The sequence below is a fragment of the Juglans regia genome, chromosome 15 (assembly GCF_001411555.2).
Source record: "Juglans regia cultivar Chandler chromosome 15, Walnut 2.0, whole genome shotgun sequence".
In the NCBI taxonomy this organism is placed as follows: Eukaryota; Viridiplantae; Streptophyta; class Magnoliopsida; order Fagales; family Juglandaceae; genus Juglans; species Juglans regia.
Window position 1 is genome coordinate 4,035,613 of NC_049915.1, and position 12,770 is coordinate 4,048,382.

The following is a 12,770-nucleotide window of genomic DNA, read 5'->3' on the forward strand; positions in this document are numbered from 1 at the left end:
TTATATAAGCATTGATTATTGATGATAAGGACAGTTTAATCCTCTTCTCAAATCTCGGGGACTCGATTACTGCATTCCCAGGATAGTTCAAGAATGAAGGGATTACCATATCGCAGGCGAATATCTCGTTGTTTCTTTACAAGAGAATATCTTTAGACACCGACGACGGTTACTATATTTACCATTTGGTGATGCAATTTTATGGTGGCATGCGCACGGTACGCTCATGGTCTTTCAATCCATTGGAGTTTCCGTATGGCCTTACTCGGTATTGTTGGGCTCATATGGTGAAGATAAAATCATAAAAGAGCCTCTCCAGTCTCCACACCGCTTTTTCAAACTAAAAGAACTTGCTCACGACCCTCATTTTCTTCAGCTTTGTAAAGTAGCGAGGGAGTTAAAAAGACACGAGTCTAAGCATTTCAGAAATGGAGCAGTTCAGTGGCTCAGATTCCTTGGATGCTTTGATCTCCATTTGTCCTCCTAAAGGTAAACAAAATTTATGAACAAATATTTGTGATATATATATATATATATATATGTAGACCAGACATCGCTTTCATTAGTTCAGACCCATGACAAGATTCTCCCCATGATTGCTGTTAGAGCTTAAAGGGAGAAAAGACCTACTGATGTTATAGAACTGAATTGTTTTTGGGTTGTTTCAATTTACAAAGAATGAAAAACCTGAATTCATGTTACCCAATTTCTGAGTTTTTTTGGGGTCCTTAAATCTTGCTGGAATGTACTGCCAATTCTCTGATATTGCAAAGTCTTTCACCTTCTGTTAACATAAGGCTTCCACCATTGTTTTATGCAGAGAAGAAAGACGAGCAGATCAACACGCATGGGTACAGTGAGGAGTTCCGGGCAATGCTGGATAGGATAAACGGGGAAGACTTGAGCTATGAAACCAGCCAGGTTTTGGAAAAGAGACGGCGACTGAGCTTGTATCAGGTGAAGGAATTGGAGAGAAGCTTTGAGGTGGAAAACAGGCTAGAACCGGATCGAAAGGTGAACTTAGCAGAAGAATTAGGGTTGCAGCCACGACAAGTAGCTATATGGTTCCAAAACCGCAGAACCCGTTTGAAGACTAAGCAACTGCAGAGAGACTTCAGCCTCCTTAAAGATAGTTATGATGCTCTAAAGCTTGACTGCAACAATCTTGAACAAGAAAAAGAAGCTCTAACTTCGACGGTATATATATATCTAATTGAGGTTCATTTTGATTGCATATCAGCGTTCAGGTTTCCCTTATATTTAACTTGATTTTGTACCTTTTTTTGGGTTCTTGGATTGCAGCTGAGAGAGTTGAAAGAGAAGCTCTACAGACAAAGTTCAGAGGGCAATCACTCTGTAGAAGAAGAGTCTCTAATCTCAGAGTTTGACAACAATGTTTCAGATCGAAGGCAAACCGGTGATTTATTCGAGAATGGCGAAAAGGCAGTTAGAGTGTATTCGGATTCCAAAGATGGATCATCGGATTGCGTTTCAAACTCATTGGCAGATCGGTTTCGAGACTCCGAGTCCAGAGAAGTTCCAGGTAAAGCATACCAACCTCAGCCTACAAGGATGGAAGAGCAAAGTACGTATTGTAATTTCTTTTCTGTTGATCAAGCTCCTACTCTCCACTGGTACTTCCCTGAGCAGTGAAGCGGCCTGTTTGATCAGCCTCCAACTTTGAATTTTAATCCTGTTTAACTATGTTGCTCTAGAGAAGTTCTTGAGTTGCATATTTGCAGGGTGCATGTCATGTTTTATCTATTTATATACTTGTACTGTGATACAATACCCTGTTTAATCCTTATACGTACGCTACTTAGTTTAAAGTGTTGGAGTTTATATATAAGAGTAACGTTGTTCTTCATCGTAAATTTTTGCGAATAGCTACTACAATAAAACTACTTATTTGTATCTAATTATTTCTTTTAAAAATAAATTTATTTTTATCATAAATAATCATTATGGTTACAAATAACTCGTTATAAATGCTCGTTTTTCCTTATACTAGTAAGCAAACGTTGAGAGTGGTGTAGCATGAATCTAAAATGAGTCTGGGAATCTCTCTTGGGAATTCAAAAGGCAACAGCTGATAGTTGGAAATAGCCAGGGAAAGTATATGATGGTTTAGAGCCAAATGCCTGCATGTATGTATGCGTTCTGTTTAAAACACGGATGGATGGCAGAAGTTTTCATCTCTTTCTCGGCTTTGATTGGGTTATGATGGGCGCCCGTCATCACCGCAACGCATGTGGTTGGTGAAAAGTAGATATCGACGCACAGCTAAGACTGCAAAATGTTGCGTGTGCCAAGGGATGGGGGGGGCTTCTAGCCATACCTCAAAACTGTTTTGAGTCCATTTTAGCAGCCCTTTTAGAATTTGACTAATTGGGTGTTGTTTTTGGGACGACCAAAGTGTCGTCTTTCATTGCCTCCAGCACATATAAACCAACCCTTTTTCTCGTCTCATGATCCTCACACTTGTTCACTGTCTTGAATCTTGTAACTACGAAGGGTGATTTAGACCTACTTCCTCTTTGGTCCCATCTAACAAATTGCTAACAAATTGCAATGAGATATGTTAGGTTCACAGAAAATATCTCACAAAAATAAAGTTATAAAGTGATGCGATTTGTGGTGATATATTAGATTATAAAATTTTTTTTAATATAAAATATTATATGTAACGTAGTACATCTATCCAAAAATATATTTATTTGGATAATGATAGGCTTACTGCACTTCTATCACATTTTTACTATTCTATAGTGTATTTGAAATTTTAATTTTTTATTTATTTTTAAATATTTTTTTTAACATCCTTAATCATTAAAAAAAATATAATATCATGACTAATAATTATTTTCTTAATTATTAAATAAAAAAAATAAAAAAAAATAGTTAATGGGTGGTAGTGAGCAGTAAGTTTGTCATGATCTTATGGATAATACTAGAGCTACTGTTGAGGGCTCCTGTTGGGCTATTTTATATGTTTTTTTTTTCTTTTCTTATATAGATTTTTTTTAACATTTTAAAAATATTTTAAAAAAATAAAAAAAAATGCACAATATTATTAAAAAATTCTTTCTTAATTATGAAGTAAATAAAAAATTAAAAAAATACTAGTCTTTTTGTTGGGATTTTTTTTACTTCATGATTAAAAAAATATTTTTTAATAATATTGTAAATATTTTTTATTTTTTTAAAATATTTAAAGGTATTAAAAATTTTATTAAAAAAAAAAACACATAAAATAGCCTAGCTGCGAGTGCTCTGGCATTATCCTTATCCTATTTGTAAACCTAAAACTTAGCAATTGGGCAATTGCAATTATAATGACTGCATGCAGTAGAACTGTGGTTTACCATCTTGGCAAGCATAGAGAGTAGATCTAGAGCTAACGAAGGTGGAGAGTACAGAGTCCCTTTCCATACACACACGACTTTACGTGAGAAAAAGACGGATCAAAAAGCTGCTGCGAACAACTATCTCCATGTCTGGTTGTTGTCAGATGTGGAACCCACGTGTCAGCCATGCCCCCCATATATAGATAGGATCTGGCTAGTATCCATGATGGTAATCCATGCAGTGAAAGCCTCCAATTCTTTATACTAAAATTCTACATTACATACTGTTTATACTGTTATATAATTTAATTTTTAAAATTTAAAATTTAAAATTTATCTTTTAAATTAAATTATATCACGTAACTAAATTCTCTTTAATTTACTGATCATTTATGTTCAGTCGAGAGGGAAGGGCAGCATTTCCTTCTAACTTTGCTTAATTTGGCCAAGTTCTTTCAAAGAATCATCAACTTTTTTCTGCATCAGAGAGTACTGTTAACAGGTTTAACATCTTAGTATAGATTGTAGATCAAAATTCAGGAGACATCCATATATATATATATATATATATATATTTTTTAGGGCCAGAAGAGATAATATTATGATATCTTTATGTCACCCAAGTGGCAAATAGAAAGAGAGAACTGAGCTGCTGAGGGATGTCACCTGAGAAGGAAAGAAATCAATATATAAAAATGGATGAAAAAAGGTGAATATGTGGGGGAGGTTGATGATGACAAAGCAGTGTACGTTCCTGTCAAAGTCACATTGATTTCAATTGTTGGCCACTACTCCAATTGAAAGGTATATGCCAGTGACATAGGGATTGGATTCTTTGGATATAGATCATAGATCTTCATCTCACAACATATACAACACCCACAATTTTATTTTTGTATTTTTATTTTCTTCTAATTATAGAAGGACATCTACAGTTTATTTAGATAGTAAGATAAAATGAAATGAGATAATTTATAAATAATAATAAAATTATTAGTTAAAATTAAATGAAATGAAATAAAATGAAGTGAGATAGTCTGTATCCAAACGAACCGTGGGCTTCGAGCCTCTTTATTTGATGAGCAATGATAGCCATACTGTTCATTTACATTTTTTCTACAATTTTTTTAATAAAAAAATATTTTTTCAAATTTTGAACACGTCAAATAAAATCAAAATCAAAATTAAAATAAATATTTAAAAAATATTATTTTATTAGAAAGTTGTAAAAAAAAAAAAAATTTGTAGAGTAATAGTAAGGATATCATTTCTCTTCTTTGATACCCAAATAACAAAAGGGCTGTCCGGTAGCTACCTAGAGAGCTCAAAGAATATGACAAACATACATTAAAGCAAAATCCAAAGGTAAAGCCCTGAGCCTCTTTGTTATTTTGGGTCAAGACTCGAGAGCCTGAGCCCCAAGCCCGTCCCCTGAGCCATTTATAAATCGGCGATTATTTTGAGTTTTCTCTTGAATTCTTGTTAAGAAAATAATAAACTTATCAACTCTTTTATAATTATTTTATAACTTTATTTTAAATGAATAGTAGGTATGGAAGAACTATTTTTTTTTTCTAATGAAATTGCGCAATTGTCACTCAAACCATACTTGTATTGGATTTGTGGAGCCTAATTTTATTGGTGTGTAGTCCGATTTGATGACTCGATTTGATAATGATATGTTATGATTTTTTTGGTGGATTTTCAAGGAGGCTTGGGTCATGGAGCGCAGGTTTGAGCTGATATTTTTGGCACTATTTGCAATTGGAAAAAGCGCAGGTAAAAAGTTCACTCGACACTTTCTCAACAGGTCACTTGAGTGAATCTTGGATAGAGATTTCACTCGAGGCACACTTGACACTTCGCTCAAGTGAATGATGCAGAAAAGTGAAAATTAGGATTTCCGACACTATAAATATATACTTAATGAACAACTTAGTACACCTTGAGTGTTTCTAAATAGTGAGATTTTGCCTCAAAGTGTATTTTGTAATTCTTTAGTGTAATAAAATCGTCTGCAATTTTGTGAACGTAGAACGTTGCCAAAATATATTAATTTGGTATCATGTAATTGATTTACTTGCGTTTGCTTTCACTTGTTTGTCGTCATCATTTTTCACAACAACCTGGTTTCAAATGCTCGAGCAAGGGCCTCCCAACTAGATCTTTATGATTTTGGATTGATAGGAAAAAAAAAAAAAACCTTAAGGAAGGGTGGTCCATCACGAGAAGAGATCTAACCCAAAACTTTGTTAGGCTTCTTTGTGCGGAATCTGGTTCTATTTATATACAGTCCAGCTTGCAGACCTGACCTGACAAGGACTCGTTGTAGCTATTTTGTGGATTTTCAATGAGACTTATGCCGGAACCAACATGAACAAGCCTCATTCGGGTCCAACCCAACCCACTGACTAGGATTTACTAATCCGACTCATCCCGCTAGTTAGAGTTTACTATATATTATATTAAATCCTTGTACAGCCGTACTGCATCTTTGATTTTCATCTAAATAAAGTTCTCAGTAGCTCCGTGTACATATACAGAGACATTGCTAAACCATATAAAATTTATATCGTATGTGATTGATTCTATTTTTTACTTTATTTTTTCTTTTATCGTTCGTTCGTAGAGTTCTTTGAACAGTAAAAGTAACTTATAAAAAATATCACATTAACATATATTAATAGATAAAATTGAAGGCCAAAAATACCATTGCTTCTGTTTATTATTTATGTCAAAATGGCAGAACACAGAATCTGCCCCTTCTTTAATGAAATGCAGTAATTAAGTAGGGCATGGGGAATACCGAAGAAAGTCGTTGAGGGCAGAGGGAATAGGATGAGACATGAGGACATGGGGCTTTGCTGGCAGTAAGGAATTCAGGAATCCAGGCCAGTTCAATCTTTGGTGTTCTAACCTGGTTTTCCACGTTCCTATATTTAACTCATGTCCTGGTTTTTTAATTCCACCTACCTTTGGGTTCTGTCCTTTTGACGTGTTGCACTTCCATAGTTACTTCTGGTTCAAGTTTTCGTATATCAAATATGATATTTTTGTACTAGTAAAATGGACAAGCTCGTGTATTTATTTTTTATTTTTTAAAAAGAGAATGATTAAATATGTGATTTATATAAGAAAATTAAATTTTTAAAAATAAATTTTATTTTATTTTTTTAAAAATGTACAATATTTACATAATTTATGATTATATTTAACCGTATTCATTTTATAAAATAAATTTATAAAATGTTATGGTTTGATTAATGTTACATATATTTTATAATAAAAAAATATTTTGCAGTCAAACATATCAAATCAAATCATATTAATTAATAATAATTTTATTTTTATAAGATCTCAGTATTAAATAAATATTAATTTTAGGCATAAAATATTAGTTTGGGCAAAAGGGGGCAAGGCAATATTTAGTAGCCGTACACTGCTTAGAATAGTTATTTTTCTTATATTTTATGTTGATGAACATAACTCTTGGGGCCAAGGCGTACGTGGCCACATATTATTGGCTTCACTGACAGAAACCAACTAAAAATCATTTCAGGGAATTTTATTTTATGATTTCGTGCTTAGTTTTTCTTCCCTTAAAAAACCTCTATTTGTTTATTAAGAGCAAGAATTAATAGATTAAAACAAAAGATTAAAAAAAAGAGCAAGAATTAATTATATATATATATTGAAAAAAATAAAGTCGTCCACTCACTAGGCTAGTTGATGAAGTCATAAAAATATAAAACATATTCATAAATTTATAGCGTTTAATATCCTTTTTATTAGAATTGTTCTTTTTATTATGTCCAAAAAATGGGGAATATATTACTTTCTTATCAATTCAATTACATTATTTCAATGAATTGATCCTTTTTTATTTCAATTAAAGTACATTAACTTATGTAACTACAACCACATAAAAAAAAAAAAAAAAAAAAAGTAAACTCACGAAATAAACTTCATATTATATATTATATTTATTTTAAAATAAAAAATAATTTTACAATTTAAAGTACTACATCAAACTACATTAGTTTATAAGTTTACTTTTATGAAACTCTTTTGTGGTTAAAGTATTTATCTTAACTTATATTAATTTTAAGTTTCAATTTTGTAAAGAGCTTTGCTACACAACCTCCACCACACTCCACACTCCACACTTTTTAAAATTTTTTAAATTTTTAATATTTTTTTAAAAAAAATTTTAAATTTATTCTTTTTAAATTATTTCAAATTTTTTATTCATTATTCATATAATAAATATTTAATAAAAGAAAAAAATAATAAAAATTAAAAATAATATGAAGTGTGAAGTGTTAGGAAGTTGTGAAGATTTTTTGTTTTGTAAAACCACTCTGCGGATGAAACACTTTTTCTTTACACTTTCCTAATGAGACGGTGTGTTTCAAGAGATAATATATTCTCAAGTTAGTATATAGAACACACAATCTATTAGAGTTGTGCATTCAAATACGGATCCAAATATCCGAAAATATTGGGATTTGCACCTGAATTTTTAAAATCGGGCAGATACCCGCCCAGGTAAAACTGGTTACAACCTGGGCAAGTATCCGATTTTACTGATATTCAGATTGTAATTGATATCCAGTTTTAACTCTATTTTTTGTACATGCATGTACAAAAATAATGTCATTTTGAAACAAAAATTCTATTTTAAATAAAATATCATATTACAGATAACCAGTTAAATAAATGAAACTGGGCGGATAACTGTCAGAATTCACTCGGAATCTGATTTCGGATCGAACTGAAAAAAAAAATCAGCCATACCATCTACATAAGATAACACTTATTTGTAAAATTAAAATTTTAAAATTTATTTTGGGATAAGCATGGGATAGAAATAGCAGTAGTCTTTCTTATTACGTCGATTGCGTCTTGGGGCCTATAAGATTTTCCCCGCCGCCCCAACAGAAAGCTGTGTCCCTTTCCACTCTTCTACGATCTCAAAGAAAAATCACAGCCACCGACTCAATCTCAAAGGTAGAGCCCACAGAATTTGTGAATAGATCACAGCGGTCCATTAGGTAAGCTGTCATCTTTTCCCAACCCGTGAAAAAAGCAAATATTTTAAGAAACAACCTAAGAAGCTCGCATGAAGTATCATGGAAAGTGCGAACGCACACCTCCATACTTAATACAGCTCTATATAAACCCTCCGACACGCCCACGGAGTGGTCGAGAAAATGCTCAAATGGAGAGCCTGAGGAGACCGAATAAGCTGGACGCCATGGGCAAGTCCTCCAAATCTGTTGTTAAGTGCAAGAAGCACCCAACACACCGGCAGTCGCCGGGCGTTTGCTCGCGTTGTCTGAACGAAAAACTGTCTCAGCTCTCATCCAGTTCTGGTTCACGAAGAACCTCTTTCCCTGCTGGTTCCGGATCCTGTTCCTCTTCTCCTTCTTCGTTATCATCTTACTATTCTTCTTCTTCGGCTTCTTCTTGTTCTTCTCCTGTGCATTTGACCAACATGGAGGGAAAGATCATCAATTCATTATCGTTTCTGTTGAATGGCAAGAATGGCGGGCTCACTAAGAGCAGATCCTTGGTTTTCTTTCCAAGAATGAACAGGCCCCGTGGGGATGATGACGATGATATGAAGAGAGATCAGAAGAAAGGTGGGTTTTGGTCGAAGTTTCTTCGTGCATCAAGTAAGAGGCAGACGGAGGAAACTTTGATGCACTCTAGGACCGTGAGAGAGATCGTCATGACTACTGATGATTGATAGGATATTCTTTGAATACATCCATGGAGGCCAGCTTCTTGTTTTGTTTGTCATATGCATTGCTTAATTCTTCTCTCTCTTCTTAAATGAGAACTGTATCTATTAGGTTTTACAGAAACAGAGAAGAAAGAGAGAGAGAGTCTAGAGAGAGAGAGATCAATGAAAGGAAGAGATATACGTACAATAATATTGCAGTAAGACAAGAAATATATTCAATTTTTTTATGTATACGTATATTTGTGCAGTACTATATATTGATTTTCAGGTTCAGAAACTTCGATCCAGATGATCATTTGGTTCTTTATTTTTAGATTTGTCTTACTTCATATAATTTTGTCTGTGTATATTTTTTATAATACAATGATTCATCATGAGTATATGTATATGTGAAAAGCCAAGAAAAATCAATGGTGGCATGAGTTGGCTCTAAGCTGATCATCTAATTTAATGGAAAATAATACACATACAATCATATTCACAATTCAATTTTAAACAATGAGTATTTTATAAAAGAATTTATAAAACTGACATCGTTTTATAGAAGTGAAATACTTTAGCTATAAAATAATTATATAAATGAAAACTCATGAATTGACGTGATTTAATCGATGTAGTATGTCAAATTATAAAGTTACTTTTATTATAAAGTAGATCAAATGAATCACATAAAGTCACATCAGTTTATAAATTTATTTTTATGTATTTTTTTTTTTTGTGTCTGTAGCATTTATCTTTACATAAATATCCTCAACATATATCAACTTAAAACATAATTATATATAGGATTATAAAAAGGATTGATATTCTTAATGAATCTCCATATATATCCAAGAAAATTCATAATGAGGTTTACAAATTCCATGGTCAGTTCACGAGTTTTTCAGAAATTCCATTATTGGACAATCACTAATGGAAAAAGGGCTATACGTACGTGACAGTAGTAGTGGGTACGTAATAAAATCATCGTGACATTAAATATTCCAAATTCCAGGCAATTTCCTACTATACATGATGGGTTGTAAAGTTCAAATTGATAAGCTGGCATTACAAAATTGAAAATTCTTTTGACAGATACAAAAGTAAGAACTATACCCGACCAGCCACTAAGTGTGTGTGTATATATATATATATATAAATTCTTACAACTCCCCGTGTGGATCGATTCAAAGTACTCGATCCATCAGTACTAACTAATACAGATACTAGAGCTAGCTGGTTGTTTACGTAATAGAAAAATGAGGTAAGAGTACTATAATATATATATATATATATATATATTAAAGTCTCGGATCTCCTTTTGATCATGACATGCCATATAGTTGTTTATGGTAGCATGACTAATTATTTTTGTTAGGAGTAGTGCTAGGCTGTTAGCTGATATATACAGTTTTAGGATCATGTCCAAGTTCTGCGTATAACTCTTTTTGAAAAAAATGAGTAAATGAGACCCACATAATTTAACGGTGCATCTCATAATTTTTCAATGAAAGTGTGCGGGGCATGCATACTTTAAGACTACAAATATCATTTCTTTTTCTTGAGTACATATGTATACTAAAAAAGAAAAAATCTACACAACCTCCTACTATTCACACAACTTCCACACACCATATTTTTTTAATTTTTATTATTTTTTTATTTTATCAAATATTTAATATATGAATAATGAATAGAAGAATTGAATTAGTTTAAAAAAAAACTCAAAAAAAGTTTAAAAAAATATTAAAAAATTTAAAAATTTAAAAAAATATAGTGTGGAGGTTGGGAAGGTTGTGTAGCATTGCTCAAAGTGTATATTGTGATTCCTCAACTAAATAAAATCCTCTGCAGTTCTGTAAACGTAAGCATGTTGCCGAATCATGTAAATTTATGTTGTGTGATTGATTGTTTGATTATTAATTTTCTGTTTATTTTTACTTTATTGCCATTATTTTTGCGCAACATAAGCTACCATGCATGCAAATTATTTGTCTTTGGGAAGCGATGCAGCCACATACAAAGAGATTTTACAAACATAGTCAATTAATTTGTGAGTATATTTTTATAAAATATTTTTGTGATTAAAATATATTTTTGTGATATTTTATATTTTTTAAAAACTGATAACATTGTATTTACACAATGCCTTAATTGTATATAAAACAACTATATATATATATATAGTTCCGGAAACGAGATGCAAAAGAAATACAATTACAGAAGATTCTTGTGGGGTCTGGCAACGAACAATATTCATATCAGCATTCAAAAAACAATCAGGAATATATATCATGCACAAAAATTATATTTTCAGATCAGTATTTATATGATATATATAATTTGATTTTAAAAATAAATTTTAAATTATATAAATTAAATTTTATTATTTAAATTACTTAAATAATGTAATTGACAGAGCTGCTTGAAAATAGAACAACTCACGTGCACATGTATATATGTTTGTGAATGTGTGTGAACTTAATACAAGATCATCGAAGCCTCTGACATATATAATAAGAGTAATGTTAGAGAGAAGCTATTATAATAGTATATATTTTGTATTTATTGCGTGACTGCTTCTAGTTGATTGTTCCTAATACTTACTTGAGAAGATATGTGATCTACATGATGTCACATCATGTATACAAAATAGATACTTTCAATAGTGACTTTTATCTATATTTATTCATATAATAAATTAATCATCCCAGACGTACAGTCTACAAGACTAGCACTGCTTCTGACTATACTCATGCTCAGTATAGATCTTTAATGCATCTAATTGATCTTTCATTTAAAAAAATAAGATTTATTATTAAAAAATTAATTAATTTTTTTTTTATATAAGTGATATATTTATTAATATTTTTAAAAAAATTATATGACATTTGTGCATTCGATTACATATATCATTTTTCATTGCATATATATTTCCTTAATTAATTGTGAACACAAAAGAAAAATAAAGAAATATAAAACATACCTATTATTGTCATTTGTTCATTTAATTAATTCAATCTACAGCAGTACCTTATGTTTGTCGATTCAATATGATCAATGTGAAGTATTTTAATAAATATCCTTTTAATTAAGAATGATTGGATTGATACGTAAATTGATCATAACACTGCGTATTTATACTAAAAAAGAATGTTATTCGTTTTCAGGGAAACAGAGATTAATATCTTTATTCAAGAAAACATTATTTCATATCATTCGGGCATTTATTCTATTATGAGAAATGATTTAGCTAGAAAGTAATTTTACAAAAATAAATATATAAATTAACATACATTTATCATGTGGTATATACGTTAGATTGTAAATTATTTTTATTATAAAATAAATATAACGTAAAGAATGTTTTACATATTACATTCTCGTCTGACCTTTACTCCACTTAATTTGTAGAGGTGTCATAACCTATCAACATTTGAATCTTTCTTTTAAAAAATAAAGGATATTTTAAGAATGATAAAAATGTCACATTTTATATAATCGAATAAAAGTGAAGGAAAATGATACTAATTACTATGTCACTTGAGTTTGCTTCCTCAATTTAATCGCTTATGTATTTTTTTTTTTAATTTTGTTTCTTTGCTTAATGGTTAAGGAAGTGACTATTAGGACTCGTTTAATTACACATATGAGATGAAATGATATTAAAGTTGAAAGTTGAATAAAATATTATT

General features: G+C 31.2%; 2 protein-coding genes across 2 annotated transcripts; both read left to right on the forward strand.

The window, feature by feature from the left end:
- Positions 1-207: 207 nt before the first annotated feature.
- LOC109019576 (homeobox-leucine zipper protein ATHB-6-like) lies at positions 208-1,874 on the forward strand. Its single transcript, XM_019001895.2, has 3 exons — positions 208-489; positions 821-1,197; positions 1,303-1,874. The coding sequence occupies exons 1-3, from the start codon at positions 429-431 to the stop codon at positions 1,651-1,653; spliced, it is 789 nt and encodes a 262-aa protein (XP_018857440.1). The 5' UTR covers positions 208-428; the 3' UTR covers positions 1,654-1,874.
- Positions 1,875-8,569: 6,695 nt separating this feature from the next.
- On the forward strand, positions 8,570-9,357 carry LOC109019578. Its single transcript, XM_019001897.2, has one exon. It carries the CDS (start codon positions 8,605-8,607, stop codon positions 9,097-9,099), a length of 495 nt encoding a protein of 164 aa, XP_018857442.2. The 5' UTR covers positions 8,570-8,604; the 3' UTR covers positions 9,100-9,357.
- The last annotated feature ends 3,413 nt before the right edge of the window (positions 9,358-12,770 follow it).